The following is a 24,701-nucleotide window of genomic DNA, read 5'->3' on the forward strand; positions in this document are numbered from 1 at the left end:
TCATGGCTTGACGTGTCGCTGCTAGACTTGTTTACCTTCTTGGTCTTGCGCTTGGGCGTAGACTCGCTGGACGTGCTCTTCCTGCGGCGTCGTTTCTTGGACTTGTTTTTGCCACTGCTGGTCGAGGAATAAGTATCACTTCCTCGGTCATGCTTCTTTCTAATAGAACAGAAAACAAAACAAATTAAACAAGTGTTGGAGTGGCGTAGGACAATTAAGGAATGCATCTGCCTTCTTTTACTATTACAAGAGTTGGTTATTGAAAAGACCGGACTAGAGGTTAGTAGAGGGATCGACTTAGCAAGAGATTCACGAAACGCAATGCATATGGCTCTGCTGTATACTAACGCAAGGGGTAGATTTATTCATCACCGTAATTATTTGTTTGTTGCTTAAAGGCACCGACAACTGATTTTTGTCGACCCATTTTTTTGCGGCGCAACAGAGAGGAAATTGACTCAAGTGGCGATGCGGGCTTGTTGGTTCGTCATACTTGAAAGAGATAGCGCACATAAGAACACGGGCAAAAGAAAGAAACGTACACACACAGCGCCTGTGTGTGTACGTTTCTTTCTTTTGTCCGTGTTCTTATGTGCGCTATTTCTTTCAAGTGACAGAAAGCTCAGCCTTCGCAGTGTTTGTAGCTGCAGTAGTTAATCCCAAAAGCGCGTAGTTATTTTACAAGCAGTATCTTTCGATCTGAAAAGCTCTAAACGCGGACGTACCTTTCCTCCAGGAACGCCGATAATTGATAGCGATACCGCCAGCCCTTCTGGTGATTTGTGAAAGCTATCGTTGTTTTGCTTTCGCAGGAGTTCCTGCAATTATGCTTAACGACCCTTATTTAGAGGTTTTCAACTATTTTTGAAAATAACAAGCTGTTACAATGAGATGATGTGTCATTATACACTTTCCCTGAATTTGTACCGCGTTGTGTTCGCATGCGTCCAAGGTTGCCTGCGCCTGTGTCATGGGCGGCTTCTCCCGGCGTCATTACTCTCTCAATGCACAAGCCAAGCCAAGTCATCGAAAACGTCACTACGCATATGCGCGGCCGCGCCGAGTAGTAGCAGCGCGCGTCATTTTTGAGACGAAGTGTAGGTAGCAGTACTATGTCGCTCCGACATCTTAGTGACCAGGAGACTGCGTGCATGGTTGCATGAGCACGCTGAAAAGTTGCTCATGACGCACTGACAAGCATGGGATGATTACGTCATGCGAAGGCAGCGCCACTTCAAAGGCCTATATGTACATATTTATGGAGTAAAATCTTTCATATAAAGAAACGAACAATATTTCAATACTAACAAAAAAAAAGTCACAGTTTCGCCGCAAGGGCGAAGCAATGAATGCGATAGCAAGAAAAGCGGCCCGTGATGGACGCGCTGCGACTACCGTGCGTCCATCACTACCCGGCAGCTACTAGACAGTTTTAATTTCACGTACGTAGGGACTTCTCATACGCAAACGTGAAAAGTACACGTACGTTACGTGCACGACATCTGAAACGCTTTTAGCTACACGCACGCGACGCGCGGTGAGAGCTACCACGTAGCTCGATCTGCTGAGAATCATGAACACTGCGGTAGTTTGTTCGAGCGCCCGCGCGAGCAGACAGCGGAAGGGCAAGGTTCTCGCTGAAGAAGCGAGAGAGCTGGCCGACGCCTTTAAGTGCGCCCGTGCGCTCCTAGCGCCATCTCGCTGGTAATGAAGAAACGCTTATAAGCGCCTCCGTCTCGGAGGACTGCAAACGGTAAAGGGTGTGTATATAACGCTCGCCGTTAGCTGCCAGAGGGATGTGCGCTTTGTGGAGTAGTGCTTAGCGCACCGCGCTGCGAATTCAGAGGTCGCTAGTTCGATTCCGCGCTTCGGAAGCATTTTTCTGGTTTATTTTTCTTTGGGATATTGATGTATATATACATACTTATACATATACGCAGCATGACGGCGGCGACGGCGACGGCAAAAATCAGCCGAGACTGTCCATAAAATTGCTATCGCAATAAAAATCGTCGACCGCGTACAGCAGTCAACGGTCACGCGGCACCGGATCGTTCATGTTTTTCCCGCCAGAGGCGCCACAGGTCATTTTCGTGGCTGTCTTCGTGGGTTCTGCTAGAGGACGGACGTGTTTTTCGTGGGCTCCGGAATGACAGCGTCAGATAAGTTGTTTTTTTTTTGCATGATTCGAGCTTGTTTTTTTAGTTTTATGAGTACATAATCCACTAGATTGAAGCTTAATAGGGCTTGCAACTTCGTACTCTTTCCTGTGTGACAGTTGCCTGGGTTGTTTTTTTTTATTATTATTATTTGTTTGTTCGGACACCACGTGGCTGAAAGGTACACATGTGCTTTGCAGTGTAGCATACTTGCGGAGTTTAGTGATATCATTTGGCTTTAAGTGTATCTAATCCGCCGTGTGAACGATCTAGCCATGGTCAAAAAGACCGTAAAGTGTTCAGGGTGCGGAATGGGATGGAAAATAGAGGTTTGTACGGATGAGAAGACAGAGGGAGCGGACGCCAAGTGTAAGCAATGCGAGTTAGAGGCGAAAATGGAAATAATGATGGCTGCCCAGAATGAGCTCATGGTAAGAATCGCCGAGCTGGAGAATGCGTTGGCGACAGAGCGGGAAAAAACGATGGCTATGGGGGAAAGGCTTAAGTCAGCCGAGGAGGGGTTAGCAAAGGTAGTCATGGCAAACAAGGAAGCAAGCGACAGCGGGAACAGAGGGGCATAGACCCCCACAGTGGTAGACGCGAAGGGGGAAACAGGTTTGGAAAAGACAGTTGCAAGGGTCACAGGACCCAGCTTCCGCGAAGTCGTTTTGGGAAGGGGAGGGGACAATACAGCAGCAGTGGCACGCGCTAGTAACCGAGGCAGTGGGCAGGTGCGAGACAGTCCAGAAGAAAAGTCGGAGCACGTAATAATCGCCGGGGACTCGAATTTAGTTAGATGCGCAGAAGCAGTCAAGGAAAGGGTGAGAGGCGACAAACGAGTTTTAATAGGGAAGTTCCCGGGACATGGGCTGGGATCAGTGATGAGACAAGCTAGCGCAAAACTCGCAACTAAGGTGATAATCGCGGGAGGTCTAAACGACGTCTTGAATGAAGAATCAACCGAACTAGCGACCACATTAGCAAAAGGGGTAGATGACATGCGCGCCATTTCCCCTCAGGTGCAGATAGGGGTATGCACAATACCGGAGGTACCGGTGCGTGACGGCAACCTTGAAAGAGCGGTTGTCAACGCAAACAAAGAGATATGGCAGATGAGTCGAGAGAAAGGCATCGAGGTACTGGAAATGAACAGAGAGGTGCACAGGAGGGGTGGTTTTCGAAGGGACGGAATACACTTCGATAGGAGGCTTGGTCATGAGGTGGGTTGGCGACTTGCGGGACGCGCAGTAGCTTTTTTGGGGGCCACGCGGGCCCTTCGGTGCCCAGGGTAGCTTGTAATGAGGAAAACAACCAGGGGGACTCTTTGACAGGCAGTATAGCGAAAAACCAGAGAAAAGGTAAAAGAAGGGAGAAGGCGCGTGTTGCAATTAGTTACATTAACATGCAGGGTGGCAGAAAAAAGGCAAAATGGTTAGAGATTGAGGGACAGTTAAACAAGGAACAGATGGGTGTTTATGCGCTTACAGAAACACACCTTAGAGACTTGGAAGAGCCACCACATATTGACAATTATATTTGGGAAGGATGTAACAGGATCACATCAGAAAGGAGAGGTGGGGGTGTTGGAATGCTAATTCATAGCAGAACAAAATGGGATAGAGTGAAACAGACGTGTTCAGAACACCTCTGGGTTTCGGGCACAGTGGGTGGAAAGAAAACGTGGCTAGGTGTAGCTTACTTGTGGACGGGGAATAACTACAGAGAAAAGAATCTGGAGATAGTGAAATGCATAAGCACCGATATTAAAGAATTTGGTCATGATGCCGAAATAATCCTTCTAGGGGACATGAACGCTCACATTCATGACCTTGACGGATATTCAGACACCAATGGCAAGTTATTGCTAGATCTCTGCGAGCAACATAGTCTTGAGATAGTTAACGTTGGGCCTAAGTGTGAGAGGCAGATCACGTGGGAAGTCGGAAACAGGCAATCGAGCATTGATTATTGTCTTATGACAGAAGGAATATATGACAAACTTAGAGATGAGAATAGACGAGGAAGGCATTAACAGCTTGGGTAGTGATCATAAACGCATAATATTAAAAATGGGATATAAAACTGAAAATAAGAACATAGAATCAAAGTTTGGCAGCTTGTATCTAAATGACAAACAAATAACAAATATAGCCGCAAAAGTCGAGGAAAAAGTAGACGAACTACCAGGCAAAGACTGGAAGTATAGTGAGCTGCTACATGTAATCACGAAAGAAATGGAAAAAGAGAAGAAAACTATTTGTTGGAAAGGAAAGAGAAAGCCAAAAAGTTGGTGGAACAAAGAAATCCGGGAGGCGATCGAGAGGCGACGTGAGGCATCACGGGAGCACAGACAGGCAAAAAAGGAGAAGCGGCCACAGGACGAATTCAACCAAATATGGGAAATATATTTAGAGCAAAAAACCATTGTGCAGAAATTAGTCGAGGCAAAAATTAAAGGTGAAAGTGAACGCTGGATGACAGAGATTCGCGAAAAGAAGAAGTCCGCGCCTAGGATATTTTGGAGCCACCTAAAAGCGCTAGGTAGGAAGTCTGTCACAATGCAGCAACGTTTGGTAGATGAAGGAGGAAATCAATTGGCAGGACATGAAGCGCTAGGTTACATCCGAAAGATAACAGCCGATTCGTTTAAAAAGGTCACCCAGGGGATTCCCCCGGTGAGTAAAAGTACGCAAAGGAGTGCAACTGACGAAGATGTAGTACTAGAGAATTTCAAATGGAAGAAGGCCGAAGGAAAAATTCTTAAGCGCACTACTCCGGGCTTGGATGGGGTTCCCATCAGCCTCATTAACGAACTCGGACATAACACCAAAGAAGCACTGCTGAAAGCCGTAGAAAAGTGCTTACAGGAGAGGGAAATACCAGACAGTTGGCGAAAAAGTAGAATGAACTTAATCTATGAAGGCAGGGGAGAAAAGGATAACATTCGCTCGTATAGACCGCTAACCATTGCATCGGTGCTATACAGGTTGGCGATGCAGGCAGTAAAATTAAAAATAGAAGCATGGGTAGAACAAAATGATATTTTGGGAGAACTTCAGAATGGATTTCGAATCGACAGCCGGTTAGACGATAATCTGTTTGTTCTTACCCAGTGTATAGAAATATCGAAAATAGAAAACAGGCCCTTATACGTAGCTTATCTAGATATCACCGGGGCGTATGACAACGTTAATCAGGAAATTTTGTGGGATATATTGAAAGAAGTGGGCATAGGGGACGACTGTATACAGCTTTTGAGGGAAATATACCGAGAAAATACAGTTTGTATTGAATGGGAAGGAATAAGTAGCAAGGGGCTGAGACAGGGATGTCCTTTGTCCCCGCTGTTATTCATGCTGTACATGGTGAGGATGGAAAAAGCGCTAGAAGGTAGCAAAATTGGATTTAATTTGTCGCACATACAGGTCGGCACGATGGTTGAGCAGAAGCTTCCAGGTCTATTTTATGCTGATGATATTGTCTTATTTGCGGACAGTCAAGATGATATACAGCGACTGGCAGATATATGCGGAAGGGAATGTGAGGCTCTAGGACTAGGATTTAGTGCAACAAAATGTGGATTGATGGTATTCAATGATCACGAAGACCATGCGGTCTTCATACAGGGCCAAAAAATACCGAGGGTAAGCGACTACAAGTACCTCGGAGTATGGGTAAATGAGGGGGATAGATATATGGAGGTACAAGAGAAAGCATCGGTAGCAAAGGGAAAGAGGAATGCTGCAATTATGAAGCACAGAGCTTTATGGGGATACAATGGGTATGAGGTGCTTCGAGGGCTGTGGAATGGTGTGACGGCCCCGGGGCTTACATTTGGGAACTCATTGGTGTGCATGAAGTCAGAGGTACAATCAGGAATGGATGTAAATCAAAGGACGGTGGGCCGCCTCGCGTTGGGCGCTCACGGGAAGACGACAAATGAGGCTGTAAAGGGAGATATGGGATGGACAGGCTTTGAAGTGAGGGAAGCTCAGAGCAAAATGAGATTCGAAGAGAGGCTGAGGAAAATGAAGAAGAGTAGATGGGCAGAGAAGGTTTTCCGGTATTTGAATAGAAAAAGCGTTGACACGCAGTGGAGAAAAAGAACTAGGAGGCTCACCAGTAAATATGCGGCTAGCAGTGCGGGCGATATGGCAACAAGGAGCATTAAGCGGAAGGTCAGAGAGGCGGAGAGGAGTTATTGGATGACCGCGATGGAAAAGAAGCCGGCTCTGAGTAACTACCGAAAGGAAAAAGCGAAATAAGGAGGGAAAGGTTTTATGATAATTCAAGGGGAAGCGCTTTACTGTTTGAAGCAAGGTCGGGCTGCCTTAGAACGCGTAGTTATAAAGCGAGATTCAGTAACGAAGAAGAACAATGTACATGCTGCGGGGGAACTAAGGAAACGATGGAACATGTACTGATTGAATGTGGCAATATTCACCCAGGTATACGTGTGGGCACGAGTCTAGAGGAAGCCTTGGGTTTTAGGGACAAAAGTGGAAAGCTGAACACGTCCGCGATAGAAATAAGTAAGAGACGGTTAGAGTATTGGTGGCAGAAAGGTAGAGATAAAGTACAAAAATAAATAATGGGGAAAAATAAGGTCATTCTGCCTTAAGAGGCAGGGAGATGGACCGTGAATTTATATATTTTTTATAATAACATAGATTTAATCAATGTGCATAAATTAGGCCAACATAAAACAAGGAAGGTTTTTTTTTTCTTCGAGCCTGGTGGCAGACATGTCACCGCCCCGTTATAAAGGTGACGATCATAGCATCCATCCATCCATCCATCCCAACTTTCAACTAAGAAATAAAAATATAAATCCACCTTTCCCGAAAAAAAAAGACAGGGTTGGTTTGAGTTAATGCGACAGACAATCTTTCCAGCTGTGGGGTCATCTCATTTCATGTTCTGGGCAGTTGTCGGTCGCCTTAATCCTTAAAGGCTAATATTAGCGTGGTATCTGTCTTCTGTGGAGTACTAGAGAAGAGGACGCAGGGGAGATTCATACAAAGGTAAACATCACAAATGATGAAGGCAGAAGATATTCGCAAACGCATGACCAGTGCTGACCCTGAAAGTGCTGAAACATGACCAGTGCTGACCCCATCATTACTCATTACCTCCAATGAGTAATGATGGCAATAGCCAAACGTGAGGGCAATCATCAGGAATTAACCAAGGTTGCTCATCCAAAACCTTTCCTGAACAATTTCTATGGGGCAGTAGAACATTCCTCTGACAAAACATACTAAGAAGCATGAAACCAAGGATCGCTGGAATTTCAGATCAGTGGTGATTGGAGTATTGATAGCAAAATGGAAAAAAGGTATTCAGAGGAAGTGGTTGACACGGGCGATAATATGTTAAACTAGAAAAACTCGTCGGTCACGTGGATTAATCGTATGTACACTGACGTAGTACAGTCCCCAATAGGATATGCTGCAAAGCTGACGATAATATTACATTTTAGTTGCTGAGGGAAAATTGACATCCGTGTAGAAATCAGTCCTAGACAGCAATGTCAAAAGATTTAAGTGCGGTACAGTGGGTACAGTGTAGAGAGTCAATTGAGGCATCCATGTACTTTAACATATCATGCTCTAGACGTATTTTCATAGTGGCTAGGTTGGCATACCGAGGTTAGCAGAAGGTGGTATATACCTGCACTTTCCCTGACTTTGCCAGCTGTTGGCCGTATCCCTGCTAGAGGACAGACGTGTTCGTTTTGGCTTGCATCTCTTCGAGTCATGGTCACTGTCCGATGTGCTGCTGCTGCTGCTGCTGCTGCTGCTGCTGCTGCTGCTGCTGCTGCTGCTGCTGCTGCTGCTGCTGCTCATAGTGTGGCCTCGTCGCTTAGCCATGCCGCTGCGCCGCTTGCCCGTTCGACTTGTCCCTGGCGTCGGAGGATGCATGTCGAGGGAACCGCTACCGGCGAGGACGCTTTCTCATGGCCACTCCTCCACAGAAGCGATTGATTGCCTCTCGCCGACCTCCATCGTCCCCTTGTTCCGTCAGTTGTTGATGCTGGCTCAATTATTGGCCCATACCCACGGCGTGTATTGACCGCAATGTGCTTAATACTGGCCAGAAGCAGGGAAGTAAGGGACAGAAAACTAAGCAATAAAAAGGAAGGGTGAAAAGTGATGCTCATGAATCATATATGGCAAGTTCTCGTCCAGATAAGAAACGCATGGAATTTCATCGGCTTCACTAAAAGTTACCATCAACGACTGATAAAAAAAATTCAAGTTCTTCAGAAGTCGGTCATACGTTGAATGATCGTGACATAGTTTGGAAGCTACCAAAACACAAATAACGTTACCTGTTTTCTTGAGATTGGGTACAGCTCCCATCAGAGAAAAGAATGTATGAAAATATAACATGAAACTTTCTGAGCTCTATTAATGACTGGATTTATAAAATATCGGCTGGCGGGGCTACAAATCAGCGCGAGTGCACATTTGTGGCATATGGTTCTTTAATACGTGTCTTTAATCACTTTTGTTTTGCGAACTATGTTACGGAATGCGTCGAGTGTTGCATTTAAAGATGGTTGCCACAACGTGCGACATCTCTGCGAAATTTCAGCAAGAACAGAGCAGCTGTAAGGGCGAAGTCTGTTTTCTAAGAGTTTAAGCGGAATATGCTCTGCCGTGTAACTTCGAGTGCAGCGAACTTTCCTCCGATGCTTGATGACGCTGCGCGCATGGTTGAAGCTACATGGCTAGAAAATGTTATCTTTTGTGAGGCTACCATCACTGCATGAAAGAGCAGCATCCATATCGGAAAAACTACCCTGGTGAATGTTGGACATAGTGGAAATAATGGATATGCTGAAAATCATGATATGTATAGAGGGTAGTGGGTAGTGGTGGGTATGTGGTTGGTGGCGGTTAGAGTATCGTACTTGGTTTCTGCGGCAGCATACCCGCTTACCGCAAGCCACGTTCTAGGTTCCCCTGAACGCGTTTAGCACGCGGTACCTTCTAGCGCGAAGCTATAAAAGGGAGTCAAATAAAGAGATCAGCGTTAATCGTTGCCCAACCGCTCGATGTGTTGTTTGATTCAGACGCTCGTGCAGACGCTCGAGTAGACACTCATGTTACATGGTGTTAGAAGTGGTCGCAGCAGCCAGACATGGACAGCTTAAAGATATCTTCTCCGCTACATTTGTCGTGCAACGTCAGGAAGAACTGGGAGCTCATCAAGCAAAGACTGGATCTATTCCTAATAGCCATCTTGACAGATAATCCCCAAACAGGAGCGCTAAAGGCGGCCATCCTACTGAGCGCTGTCGGGTGGCGAAGGAAATAAGGTCTACAACAACTTCATATTCACCGAAGGTGAGCTCAAAGATGGCTCAACGAGTCTAGTTTAGAAGTTTGATGAATATTGCAGTAAGCAGGGCAACGAGGTTTACGAATGTCATGCGTACCATGTGGTAGTTTAAGATGAAAAGGGGCCATTCGAGCGTTGTCCTCGTGATCTGAGGACGCAAGCCAAACTTTGCGAATTCGGGACCCTTGAAGAATCCCTGATTAGGAACCAGAATGTCTTCGGGGCTAATAACAAATCTGACAGAGAAAAGATGCTACGGGAAAAAACCTTGGCCCTTCAAAGGGGTGAAAGCGTGTGCAAAGCAGCTGAAGGAGCGCCTCAATAAAATACGACCTGGGCCAACGAACGCACGGATGATGATGTCTCGAACGACCTGCCTTGGTGGTCTAGTGGTTATGGCACTTGACTGCTGACCCGAAGGTGGCGGGATCAAATCCCGGCCGCGGCGGCGGTTGCATTTTTGATGGAGGCGAATATGATTGAGGCCAGTACAGGTTAAAGAAACCCAGGCGGTCGAAATATCCGGAGCCCTCCACTACGGCGTCCCTCATAATCATATCGTGGTCTTGGAGCGTTAAACCGCAGATATTATTATTATTATTATGTCTCGAACCGGAATGAAGTCGGCGAGGAGAACAAAATCAGATGCAAGTACTTTAGTCACGTGCATGCACCGCGCCGATGGCTAGCCTATGGAAAAACGTGCTATGGGCATAACAAGAAGAACCACTTTTCATCATGTTGCATGTGCCCGCAAGTCGACGACATTCAAGAAAATTATGAAGCAAGCTTCCATGTCCTTCTCGTCAGCATCTATGGAGTAAGCAGAAATGCTCGTCAAGACTGGAAAGTGCGCGGTATCATCTGTGGTCGTCGCATAAATTTCAAAATCGATACGGGTTCTGAAGACAACTGCATTCTTTTCAGAATTTTTCAACGCATCTCGGCAACCGCGTTATGCAAGAGCGCGGCAGCACTGACTGCCTACAGCGGGTCCAAGATCAAGCACCTAGGTGCTAGAGATAAACGCTAGAGATAAACGCTAGAGATAAACGGCACAACGAGAGACGCTTCTTTCTTTATTGACAAGAAGGGACGCCAAGTGCTCATTGGCTTGAATGCATGCATCGACTTCGGCATCTTCTCCGTAAACATCGACTCAGTCAGACGAAGGGGAAACGCAGAACGCGAAGAGGAATTGGCGCACCTCTTTTGTGGAACAGGCTTTGTACAAAGGTAGTACAAGATGGTTCTCCGATCAGATGCTATTCCGTTTGTACAACCAGCTCGCAGGGTACCTTCGGCACCGAGCAAACCACTGCGCGACGAACTGGCAGGCATGGAGAAAGCGTCATAATCGCCAAAGAAGAAATCACCGAATGGGTAAGTCCCTGGGTCCTCGTACGAAAAAAAAATGGTGCTCTACGGCAGTGCATGAACCCTAAAATTGTAAACAAAAATATATTACGTGAGAACTATCTGATGCCTACCCGCGAAGACACACAAAGCGACAGAGTCAGGTGCTCGATATTTTTGCCGTGTGATACCAACTGCGGTTTTCATCAGATACCCCTTGACGAAGCTAAATCGCGGATCTGCACGTTTGCCACTTCCTTTGGACGATATCGATTTTTAAGACTGCCGATCGGTATATCTTCTGCTAGTGAGGACTTTCAAAATACACTGACGGCGATTTTTGAACGCATCTCAGACGTACGCGTTTACATTGACGACGTCCTCGTGTGGGGTGCAGACAAAGCACACCATCACGAACGTTTGCGTAGCGGGCTTAAAAAATATGGTTGATTCCTCCGTCATAGAAATCGGTATAACACAAATGTAAAACGTGTCCTTGCAGAAGTAGTTGAATGTTTACTGTACATTCATATGAGAAATGAGTGCTTTCTCAATGTCTATTGGTGTTTAGTAGCTGTAGCACCGTTTAACATGGATGCACCCAAGTTGGCGCTTGGTGGCACAACTCCATCCCGACGACTAACGTCCATGATCAACGATTAGACAAATTTTTGGGGTAGATGTTGTACTTCACGGTGAGAGCGTAATCAGAAAAAGTGGTGTGACAGCCAGAGGTGCATTTCGTTGCCACTCCGCGGCATGTGAAAGAACAAACAGAACACCACTGCCGGACTAGACGGAAACACAACGCGCGTCGGGTCTGCCTTCTAGCCCGGCAGCGATTTCTCTCGGGGCGAGCGTAAGCGGGGAACGCGGTGTTACAGCCAGGCTTGCCAGGCGAGGCAGGCGCGCGCCGCAGACCTATTTTTAGTATTGATGGATGCTATGAGCGAGGCCGAGGCTTGGGCTAAGTCGCCACCTCGTGGTGTGGTAAGGCATTGACAAAATTGCACATCTGACATTGGAAACGCACCGAATGGGACGGACGCGTAGGAACGACGCGTTGCAAGAGCTAATCTCGAAGGCCGCGGTCATGATGCTTTACTTCACTTTACTGCTACCGGATGGCGACACCACACCATTATGATATAAAGATTTGAGCGCGAAAGGCGACGCACGACGCAGAAGCCTATTTTCGCTCAAAGTTTCGTAATGCGATAAGAACGAGCCCACTTAACTATCCTGACACCACGCAGTCTACCAAGAGCACTGCGAGAGGAAAGTGCGGTATATAAAAGGAGCGTTTGTAAAGCCTCCGGTATGTATGACGGTGGCGCAGTGGACAGCATGTCGGGTATGTGTTGTCGGGAAACGAGAGGTCGTGGGTTCGACTCCCACTTATAGAACACTTTTCTTTTAAGTTTTTATTTGCCATCTGATCATATGCATTTTTTCGACGTCATCTCCGCGACGGAAATGCGTCACTGAAGTCTTGGTGGACGCCGCCATAAAACACTTTCGTGTTAAAAAGCGTAGGAGGCAGGACTCACATTTATTCCTGAAAAGTGTGTGTGTTTGGTGGGAAGGAGATACCATTTCTAGCTAACATAATCAGTGAAGGTGGCGTGCGCACAAACTCCGAATTGGCTGAAAGAGTCCGATCCATGCCCGCGCCGAAAGACCGAAATGCAGTGAGAGCAATGCTGGGTGTCGTTAACTATTTCCGAAAGTATGTACCTAGACTAGATGATAAAACGGTGCTGCTTCGAAACCTCATTAAGGAAAACACTGTTTTTGAGTGGACCGATGCCCATGGGAGGGAGTGTCAAGGCGTCTGGTCTGCGAGGCTTTGTCATCTCCTCCGCTGCTGGAGTTTTTTAAAGACGATAGTCTTTCTTGGGATACTTGAAAGCGGAAACTTTGGTCTGTCTGTCTGTCTGTCTGTCTGTCTGTCACACGATTCAGCCACCCGGCCAAAGTTTAAGCACTTGCTGAACGCCCAGCCGTCTTGAACTGGTAGCTGCGTTCATACTTGTGAACATTGTCGATCAAAAAGCAAATATTACGCGTATCTGAGGCGCAACATCAATAGGTAAGTATTAAGTGCTGTTTTCCCCTAGTAGAAAATACATAGATACGTAATCCTAAAGACCCTATTGTTTCTTAGGCTTCACTGAAAATGCGACACTATGCACGAAAAAGCACTCTGCCGACGATATGGTGCTGCCACCTGGCAGTGGCCCTGGGAACGGCATCACGGGTGGCCGCAGATGAGACCAGGACTCATGTAGTACGGCCGGCAGAAGACTATCGTCTTTCGACGGCATTTGCAGCGAAGCACGTAAATGCGCGGCCAATTTTTTCCTTTTGTTTCCTCAGTAAACGTTTTGATACTTATCTGACGAAAAGAAAGAAAGAAAAGGCGTTGGTCACCGGCGTAAGCGCATCGTTACTGCAAGAACACTAGAACGAATGGTGTCCAGTCATGAACGTATAGCGAACGCTCACTGACAGCGAAACGCGGTACTCTCAAAAGGAGAAAGAGACGAAAGATGTCACCAATTTACTTTTGGCCGCGAGATACATATAAAGACAACCACCGACGTTCGTTGGCCATCGCCAAAAGAAAAAAAACATGGTTGATCCCTCCGTCAAAGGAATCGGAATAACACGAAAGTAAAGCGTGCCCTTACAGAATTTACTGAATGTTTACCGTACATTGAAAGAAGAGAGTTTGCACAAAATATATTGATGTCTGGCAGCTATAGCACCGTATAACGTGGATATACCCACTTTGATAATTGGTGGTACATATCCATCCCGACGACTAACGTCCATGCTAAATGATTAAACAAACCCTTGTGGAAGCTGTAGTAGTTAATGGTGCAAGCATAATCAGAGAACGAGGTGTTATAGCCAGAAGAGCGTCGCATATTGGACGCAGCACTTGGTCTCCATCCCGCGGCATGTTAAAATGTGATTGAACACCACGGCCGGCCTAGATGGAAACGCAAAGCGCGTCGTGCCGCCACTGTAGCCCGGCCGCGATTTTTGTCGGGGCGAGCGCGTGAGCGGGGAACGCGGTGTTACAGCCAGGTGAGGCAGGCGCGCGTCGCAGAACTATTTTTGGTTCGTATTAGCGTGATGCAATGAGCGAGGCCGACGCTTTTACGACGCTTGCGCTAATGTCGCCTCCTCGCGGTGCGTTAAGGCATTCACAAGACTGAACTTCTATTGAAAACGCGCCGTATGGGACGGATGTGTAACGCGTTGCAGGTGCATCGCGCAGGCCACAGTAATGACGAACTACTTTACTTTACCGCTCCCACCTCGCCGACTAGGAGAGTGGTAGATATAAAAGGCGCCTTTGTAAAGCCTCTAGAGTCTGTGGTCGTGGCGCAGTGGATAGCGTGCCCGGCATCTGTTGTCGCGACCGAGTGGTCGTGGGTTCGATACCCGTTGTCGGAGCTTTTTCTTTGTCACCTGATCGTGTACATTTTTTTCGACGTCATTTCCGTGACGGAAATACGTCACTGAAGTCCTGGTGGACCCGGCATAAAACACTTTCGTGTTAAAACATGGTTGATCCCTCCACCATAGGAATCGGTATAACAGAACAGTAAAACCTGTCTTTACAGAAGTAGTTGAAGGTTTACTGCACCACGGCCGGACTTTAAAGGCGCGCGAGCGTTCCGTCTTACGGCCTTCGCAATCGAGTTCAACGCAATGGTAGCGTTTCTCCGCTGTTAGAGCCCCTGCTCAACGCGAAGGGCGCAGCGACCCTGCCGTAATTAGGGTGCCTCGATTCTCGGGCATCGGGGCACTGTAGCCGTAGGAATAGGCGTTTTCGATTGCTGCTTGGGGCCTCATGTTCTTCTTTTTCGCTTTTACGCGTCTACTTTTGCGTGGACCACAGTCGCAAACGCAACAGCTAGCGACGGCTAGCGACGGCAGGGTTGCAGCGACAACACGGTGGTGAGGCAGGAGGTGGAAGCAGACGCATTGCGAGGACCGTAAAGCCCCAACCACTGGCACGCGTATGCACGCGTATGCACGCGCCTAGGCGTCAAATGCGCCTCTCGGCGTCGGTCGCGGAGGGCTGTACGCGTCCATACGCCTCGAGGCGCGCGGGGTCAAGACGACTTTGATATTTTCGCCTACGTCACCACGCGTACGGCGCGCCAACCAATCAGAGGCCGGCTTAGGCCGGCGGCGCCAACCAATCAGAGGCCGCGATACTTCTGAGTGCTATGCCTAATGGCCGCCGCTTCGAAGGCACCTCCGAGTGCAGGGTAAGCACGGAAACTACGGTCGCAAACGCTCCTGAGTGACCGCGTCGTCATCCAGTACGTCGACGACACGGCGAACGACCGCGAGTGCTACCAGTGGGACGCTGTTTCGTGCCGAATTCGAGCGACACCGACAAATCCAGCGAATGCTTCCCGGCGTCCCTTGCCCCGGTTTTGAGTGCCATCGTCGACCGAGTGAAAACATCGTACCTACTACTGCGGCATGTCGCTGCTCCTGTGCTCTGATCTGTGTGTATCTGCGCTCGGAACGGGTGTAAACATGCTTCGGAGGGTTGAAGTCCTCAGCGTGAGCCCTCGCCTACCGCGAAGTCAATTCAGAGCGGTGTCGTCTGCATTCAGCGTAGGCCTCTACCGTCGAGTTCGTGTGAACCAGTTCATGTGAGGAAGTTTGGTTGAAGGAAATTGATGGTAGTTGTTTCCGTCGAAACATAAACGCTATATATGACGCTAGAGACTTCGCGTGGCGCTTACGCAGGAGTTTTTAACCGCAGTGTGTTTGTTTTCAACATCGCCATTCGCCTCATCATTGCCGAAAGCGAACATCGCACTTGCCAATGCATTTCGGTGATGTGACAACGTACATGAGGAGGATTTGCGGATTTTACGACGCTGAAACATTGGTTGACTTCGGCGCAAATCGTTTGCGTGTGTTGCCAAGCTAACAACAAGCGTGCGCTTGTTGGTAGCAGTGTGACGTGTTTTCGTGCCGGGTGCCAGCGACGCCGACACATTAAGCTGTCAGCGGTCTCATTTACATTCATGTATAAAATAGAAGCTCGAACGTGAGCGAGTGTGGTGATCGAAAAAGAAAGTTGCATGATTAAGTGCTGCTTGTGTTGCCTGCTATTTCACATCTTGACTCTTGGTCTGCTTCTCTGCCGTGCAACTACCCCTTAGCACATGCCCAGTTGCACATGCCTTGTTTTGCAGGTTGTCTATTCTGACACACATTCTCCCTAGTCTTTTCTGATACTCATAGACGGGAGAATGTGAACAGTGGCGCTTCTCCATCGTTTTACAGTTTACTTAAATATAACACATGTTTTGTTTACAGCTGGACAGCTAATTTGCTAAAAAGCTTGTAAGTGACAAGCACCTCCATTGAAATCTGAGGTGCACAATGACACGATAGTTAGAAGAGAAGAGCATGACATCACACGTATGTGCAGAAGGAATGAAAGTGCAATATTACTGTGCTGCTCTTTGTTTAGAAGGAATTCAAACGGTGCCTCACTGGAACCTCAGACACTTGTGAGACCATTCTAAACTGCGCACATATTTATCTCTTCCTCCAGACTGAATCCAGCTGAAATAATTATTTGATGGTTTCAAATGCCAAATCCTTGGATGTATTGCAAGGACTATTTCATTTCTGTTCAGTTCTTTGTAAATACACTAACTTAGACTATGCATGCACTTAAGCATAATTGAAATATGAAGACATTCATTCACTTTAGCTATGTTAGACAACTTGCCAAAGACTTTTATACAGTGCTCTGGTGCAATCCTATGAGCGAAATCTGTCGCATCGTGAAGTTTCAGGCATGATTTATTATATTAGAGGGTATTTTGACTACTGACGACGTCCAAAGGCCTTCTACACAGTGCTTGGTTCCAATCTTATTACCGATATCTGTCGCATCATGAAGTTTCAGGCACGGTTTATTATGTTAGAGGGTATTTTGACTACTGACGACGTCCAAAGGCCTTCTACACAGTGCTTGGTTCCAATCTTATGACCGATATCTGTCGCATCATGAAGTTTCAGGCACAATTTATTATATTAGAGGGTATTTCGACTACTGACGACGTCCAAAGGCCTTCTACACAGTGCTTGGTTCCAATCTTATGACCGATATCTGTCACATCATGAAGTACCAGGTGTGGTTTGTTGCGCTAGAGGATATTTCGACTACACACAACGTGCAAAAACCAGTGCTCGGTTCCAATCTTATGACCGATATTTGTCGCATCGTGAAGTTTCAGGCATGATTTATTATATTAGAGGGTATTTTGACTACTGACGACGTCCAAAGGCCTTCTACACAGTGCTTGGTTCCAATCTTATGACCAATATTTGTCGCATCATGAAGTACCAGGTGTGGTTTGTTGCGCTAGAGGATATTTCGACTACACACAACGTGCAAAAACCAGTGCTCAGTTCCAATCTTATGGCCGATATCTGTCGCATCGTGAAGTTTCAGGCATGATTTATTATATTAGAGGGTATTTTGACTACTGACGACGTCCAAAGGCCTTCTACACAGTGCTTGGTTCCAATCTTATTACCGATATCTGTCGCATCATGGAGTTTCAGGCACGATTTATTATGTTAGAGGGTATTTTGACTACTGACGACGTCCAAAGGCCTTCTACACAGTGCTTGGTTCCAATCTTATGGCCGATATCTGTCGCATCGTGAAGTTTCAGGCACGATTTATTATGTTAGAGGGTATTTTGACTACTGACGACGTCCAAAGGCCTTCTACATAGTGCTTGGTTCCAATCTTATGACCGATATTTGTCGCATCATGAAGTACCAGGTGTGGTTTGTTGTGCTAGAGGATATTTCGACTACACACAACGTGCAAAAACCAGTGCTCGGTTCCAATCTTATGGCCGATATCTGTCGCATCATGAAATGTCAGGTGTGGTTTGTTGCGATATTTAGACTACAGACAACGTCCAAAAGCCTTCGACACAGTGCACAGCTGCAATCACAATCTTGACATAACCCATTTTTTTGTGCACACTAACATGTTCAAATACAGTTTTTTCTGATATTTACGAACACTGGAATGATGTACCTGGTTCCGTTCGTGAAATGAATGTATCTGATTTTTGGAGGCACTTGTATGATATTAGTGTTCTATTTCTCTCATTTTTTACCCAGTTGCACTCAACAGGTGGCGATATCTGCTTTTGTTGAAGCAGTTATTGCGATATTACTGTATACATTCTTTCCTTTGTATTCATGTACACCACTCCTGCAGTAGCCCTGCATTGGCCTGCAATATTTGAAAATAAATAAATAGACTGTTTAATTATGAACTCGATGCGTATTTTGTGGTGAACAGTGCATATTCATTTATTAGAAAACAAGAAAGTCACTCCATACTTGCAGTGCTACAGTTTACCTGCATTTTGTTGCTAGACGGGACATAAGTAACTGTTAGTTTCCAGTAATGTTGGTTTCTTGTTTCCATGCTACTGAAAAAAATTTGAGTTAGTATGTATGCTTGCTCCAGGATTCGAACTTCTCAATGTTGGTCCATGTAATAAACTGTAACTCATATTAGGCAGCTAGAATATTAGTCACGGTGACACCCGTGGTACGCGGCAGGGGCGTAGCCAAGGGGGGGGGGGGGGGTTGGGTGGGTTCAACCCCCCCCCCCTCCGAAATTTTTGAATTTTGCTTGCGCATATATACACGCACACACACAAACGCACGCACGAACATACATAATGTATGGTTGAACCCCCCCCCCCCCCCCCCCGAAAAAAACTTCTGGCTACGCCCCTGGTACGCGGGAAAGCCGTCTTTTTGTTAATGTGAAAAGTATTAGTCGTTATGCGGCGAATTTTTAGGGCACCTCGTTTGGACTTTGCAGCAAACGTCTATTCCCTTTTTTTTTCGTAACTAAAGTACGTGCCAAGGAACGACGCCAAGCCCACCGATGGTGCGGGCGACGCCGCTCCCGTCCGCTTCTTGGAGCAGAACCATTTTCATGAACAGGATGATTATATTCTTGTTGGGCACTAATAGCATGGCCGTGAACAGGCGTCAACAAGGCGATCGCACAAGCGTTGGCAAGGCGATCGCACAAGCGTTGGCGATCTCGCAAACATCGTTGGCTGTGTCCCGTGATGCAGACGTGAACTTAGCAGCGCACGCGCCGATGTCGATTACTTGTGCATACCGTGGTTGTTACTTTGGTCATTGCGATGTTAATTACTTCTTAAATAGTCAAAACAGTGGTGGGTGAAGCACAATCAATATTTTAACGACAGTCTAATTCGCTTCGCACCGTTCTAGGCTGTACATGGACAGTTTTAAACAAAAAGATCAGGCAACACTGTGCCTCTGCCGAAAGCGAGCGTCGGCGCTAGAGTGACCTAGAATAGGGGGAGTGTCCAAAGCGCCGCGCGAATACATGGGAGGAGCGAGGGCCTTTTGCAGTGAACTTCCGCGCCGCGGCGCTGCCGTGCCGGACCCGTGGGCTTTTTCCGCGGCGGACGCCGCGTCAAAGCGGTGAGCGTCTGCTACGCGCGTGATATTTTGGCCGCTATTAGCTAAAATTGCGGAAATTTGGGCAACATTTAATACTGCGTCACTGCAACATAATACTGCAGCGACTCATCACACAGAGAACACGTTTGTGTGTTGTGAAACGGGGTTTTTGTATATATCCTTGCAGCTGGTTTGTCACCGCATTGGTCCACACTTCCGCGGCTGTTTGAGGAACGCATCCTGCGCGCACTTCATCGTGAGAAAAGGCGCTTAGCTTACTTTCGTGTGGAATGACGAACGTAAACTTGCTGCAGGAGAGAATAAACTGGAGATAACCAGGAGAACGTAGCACATATGCACGTAGTAACTAGCTCATGCATGCTATAACGCGTACGTTTGCACCCTTGATATCCTATCTTTTATTTCGTGCATTCGATTTGTTTTACAAGGCTGCCTCCGGCGCTCTGTTGTTTCAAGCCATTTCATGCGAAGCCGAATGTGTCAGTCGGCGTGGCCGCGGTACCAAAAGTAAAATATTACTCGCGTAACTCGCGTCTCGTTCACTTGGTATACACAAAAATTGGCGCGGAGGGGCACGAATGTACGTATGCCCAACACGACCGATAGGTCATGGTATCACTAACTTAACATGCTTGCCATTTGCGTAACGACTAACAATAATAATATGTTGTGTGGCGGGCAAACCCGCTTTCTGTAGCCAGAAATAATTCTGACGATGTGTGGTCTGACGATTTGTTTCCGTCAGGTTCTAAAAAACGTTGTGGTCACCAATATCGATGTCAACATGTTAGACTTACCCATACATTTCGAAGAACTGACCGCATAGGTAAAATGTATGCGAAAAAATTACACGAAAAAAAAAACATGGTCCCTTTTGCATTCGCCGGAGATGACTCGAAAACGAAAGCCATCTTTTTCGTCAGTCGATGCATTGATCCTCCCTCGCCCCTCTCCGAAAGCTTTCTGCACATAACGTGGTTTCGGACTGCCGACAGGATCGAAGGCATTGCAAGCTTTCTGCACCTCACCTGCTTTTACATTGCCTCCGTGATTGGCCCCCGATCACGGAGGCAATAGAAAGCGATCATGTCATATGATGGCGTCATCATTAGACGTCACGTTGAATGACGTCATAGTGACGTCACAAGTCCTGTCGACGTCATCGCGTGATGATTTTGTGCATCACTCGTGTTGGCTACGCGGGACGCCGACGGTCAATTTTCGTATTTGATGAGGCATCTAAGGCTTTAGCGTTAAAAAAAAGACAAACCAAAAAGAATGAAACGATAACAGTGCAACACTGTGTATGCCTCACTTCATGCTACAAGCGATCGCCCGAAAACAAACTTGATTCTCAGTTCAGAGCAGCTGATTGCACGCGTGTGCGGGACAAAGGAGGCTTGCTTTACCCGTCTGGTCATCTCTTTATATTTATTCAAGAGATGAGCAGACTCGCTATTTAAGTACTCCGGAGCTTCAGCACGAAATTATGGTGGACGCTATATTGAGGTCACCAGGAAAAAGCGGGAAATTGCGGTCGGGTGCCCTGTTGGTGCGCACTCAACTGCCGCAGGAACAATTGTATTTTATGTAACTAGTCGTCCACATCTTTTTGTAAAGTCTCTGAACCGGGCGAACGCTAACCTCCGAGAACCGTGAAAACATAAGTTAATTGAGAATGAGCTTTTTGACACTGTTTTCATTTCCTGTGGTGAAGGCTTGAAGCAATGCACGCATCTCGCGCGAACGTTGCATACTGACGTTCAGCGATCCAATGCAACATATGCGAATATATATATATATATATATATATATATATATATATATATATATATATATATATATATATATATATATATATATATATATATATATATATATATATATATATATATATATATATATAATCGCATGTTGCATTTTTTCAGGCTAGGTACATAAGCGATCTCTGCATTTTAAGAATTTTCTGAAGTGATTGATATATTACACTTATTCTATTTGTCCATTTCTTACCGTATTTTCGTTCAGGCAGCCTGTACAGCAAGAATGGGGGCATTTGTAACTTTGTTTCATGATATCTGGATATTTGTATAGCATTTTCTATATTACGCCTTTTATGCAAAAACTTGTCGAATAAGGTTAGTTTACCTGGCATTGCTTTTCTTTCAAATGTTTGCGCACGGTGAGCCTTGTTGTACGCTACCTCAGAAACAAAAATAAGCCAACAGCATCGCGGTGATATGGCCGTCTCTACTCTTTTTTTCTTTTTTTTTGTTTCCCTTGCGTCTTCCCGGTGTGCTCCGTACATAATAGAGAGCTTGTGGAAGCTAATGAATTGTCAAATAAAGCGGTGTGCATATGGAGCAAACCAGTGGCGACTATGAGTAAAAAGCTCGTGAAACGGTCACTGCGCGCAAGTATTTCAGCTGACTGCGAGTGCAACTTACTTTTTTTATTACTCTTAATTCGTGCATGCGTGATGCTATTGCCCGATTACTCGTGCGAACAGGGTTTTTGTTTTTCGTTATTTGCTTGTGCGTGTCCGTTTTACCCGTTTTTACACGCGCACCAACGTTCTCGAACTCTGTGACCGGAACTAGGCCACGCTGATGCCGCTTGACACGTGATTTTTTTGCATTCTGTTGTTGCCCCAGCACTAACACAACGCTTAAAGATGGATAAGCTCCATTCCGTGCCGAATTATAAAAGTTAAGTAGACTTCAAGTGCCCTGTATGGAAACGCGGCGCAAGAAACTACAGCGCGTAGCAGACGCCCCTCGCTTTCCGCGCGCTTCTTGAGCGCGGAAAGCCCACGGGTCCGGCGCAGCAGCGGTGCGGCGCGGGAGTTCACGGCAAAAGGCCCACGCGGGAGCCGGCGCTTTGGACACTCCCCCTATTCTAGGTCACTCTATCGGCGCGGTCGACGCTTGCCAGTGGTTGCGCGCCCTTTTCCTCCACGGGGCGCGCCGCGACGCATTTGACGCGTAGGCGCGTGGAACGCGTGCCGGCGCTTGCCAGTGGTTGGTACTTAAGGCGGAACGCGCGCGCGTCTTTCCAGTCCGGCCGTGACCGTACATTGATATAAGTGAGCTTGCACAATATCTATTGGTGTTTGGCAGCTATAGCATCGTTTAACCTGGATACACCCACGCTGACTCTTGGTGGCACATCTCCATCCCGAAGACTAACGTCTTTGATCAATGAATAAAAAAAAGCGTTGTGGTAGCTGTAGTAGTTAACAATGAGAGCCTAATCAGAGAGATTGATGTGACACCCAGAAGAGCGTCGCTGACTATACGCAGAACCTGGGCATGCGGCATCCTGCCGCATGGCAAAGAGTTATTGAACAGCACGGCGGCACTTGAGAGAAACGCAACGCGCGTCGTGTCTACCCCCTGGCCCGACCGCGATTTTTCTCGGGGCGAGCCAATGCCTCCTTGACTAGATGCCCGCCGCGTCGCTCGCTTTCCCATTGCGGCGGCGGTTCCCTTAGTTCCCCACAAAATCCGTGAGGCAGCGCTCGTAGCCTGACCGACTTCCGGGCGGCAGCGGAAATACGCTTACACCTTCGAGACTGTAACAGCGTGATGGCAATCTCGGAGGCAGCAGCATGTAATCTTCTCTAGTAAGTAAGTAAAAGTAAGTAAGTAAGTAAGGTGTTACTATTCACTTTTAACACACCACAGGCGTTTTAAGTGCCGCAGGAAGAAAAACTCGTTGCATCCGTTGCAGGTGTGCGCTATAGGGGGCGCTCGTGGCCTGACCGCGGAGAAAAAAAGAGGGAGAGGGTACGGAACCGGGTTACCGGACCACGCGGCGGGCATCTAGTCAAGGAGGCATTGGGCGAGCGTAAATGGGGAACGCACAGTTAGAGCCAGGCGGCGCAGGCGCGCGTCGCAGAGCTACATTTGGTATGGATGGATGCAATGAGCGAGGCCGAGGCTTTGGCTAATTTCGCCACCTGGCCGTCTGTTAAGGCGCTGACAAAATTCCATTTCTATTGGCAACGCGCCGAATGAGACGCACGTACGCGTGGCAGCGACGTGGTGCAGGAGCTAACCGCGTAAGCCAGGTTCATAATGCATTACATTACTTTACCGCTCCTAGACGAGGACACCACCCCGCCAACCAAGAGACAGGAAGGTGTGAGATATAAAAGCCGCGTTTGTGAAGCCTCCCCAGTGTGTGACCGTGGCGCAGTGCAATAAAGAAAAAAAATTGCAGGTCGATTAGCTTACTGTCTGTCTACACGCTATTTATAAAAATAATACATAATCGAATTAAGACCACCTTAGAATACCATCAACCAAAGTACCCGGCAGGCTGTCGTACAGGGCACTCTAATATAGAGAGTATTCCCAATATCAATCAGTATTAATGAGCACTAACAGACAATAATGCTAAGGAAAGTATAGGGGACGTAATTAGTAGTAAATGTAATGTATATGTGAAGAAAGAAAAGTGGACGAAAAGATAGCTTGCCGCGGGCAGGGACCGAACCTGCGACCTTCGAATAACGCGTCCGATGCTCTACCAACTGAGCTACCGCGGCGGCCATCCCCCCGTCCACTTTATGGGGTATATATGTGTATTTAAACGTGGGAGTGTCAGTCAGCGCCGCCAGTAGCCATGACGGCGAGTGTGGAACACTCTTTTTTTCCGCCTGTTGGCGTCACGTAGCACGTGAACTTATTACGAGCTGGCAGCTGACCAATAATCCCTCGCATACTACTTGGAAGCATCAAGTCTGCCAGAACGAGACCCTCGCTATGAATGAAGGAAAGTGGAAATTTTAAGGGCTCGTCTTTCTTTGTTATACACACTAATAATGAGCACTAACAGACAATAATGCTAAGGAAAGTACAGGGGACGTTATTAGTAGTAAATGTAATGTATATGTGAAGGAGCAAAAGTGGACGAAAAGTTAGCTTGCCGCGGGCAGGGACCGAACCCGCGACCTTCGAATAACGCGTCCGGTGCTCTACCAACTGAGCTACCGCGGCGGCCACCCCCCCGTCCACTTTATGGGGTATATATGTGGGGGATGGCCGCCGCGGTATCTCAGTTGGTAGAGCATCGGACGCATTATTCGAAGGTCGCAGGTTCGGTCCCTGTCCGCGGCAAGCTATCTTTTCGTCCACTTTTCTTTCTTCACATATACATTACATTTACTACTAATAACGTCCCCTATACTTTCCTTAGCATTATTGTCTATTAGTGGTCATTAATAGTGTGGATAACAAAGAAAAAGAAACGCCAGGCCTGCGCTGAAAT

General features: G+C 47.1%; 1 protein-coding gene across 1 annotated transcript in view; it reads right to left on the bottom strand.

The window, feature by feature from the left end:
• The window catches only part of LOC125760304 (uncharacterized), a 44,413-nt gene that overhangs the window by 4,116 nt on the left and 15,596 nt on the right, over window positions 1-24,701 (bottom strand). The window contains exon 2 of the mRNA XM_049420185.1: window positions 36-159. Within this exon, the coding sequence (XP_049276142.1) occupies window positions 36-159 (124 nt within the window). The remainder of the gene's footprint in view (window positions 1-35; window positions 160-24,701) is intronic.

This window comes from Rhipicephalus sanguineus, chromosome 10 (assembly GCF_013339695.2).
Source record: "Rhipicephalus sanguineus isolate Rsan-2018 chromosome 10, BIME_Rsan_1.4, whole genome shotgun sequence".
Lineage (NCBI taxonomy): Eukaryota > Metazoa > Arthropoda > Arachnida > Ixodida > Ixodidae > Rhipicephalus > Rhipicephalus sanguineus.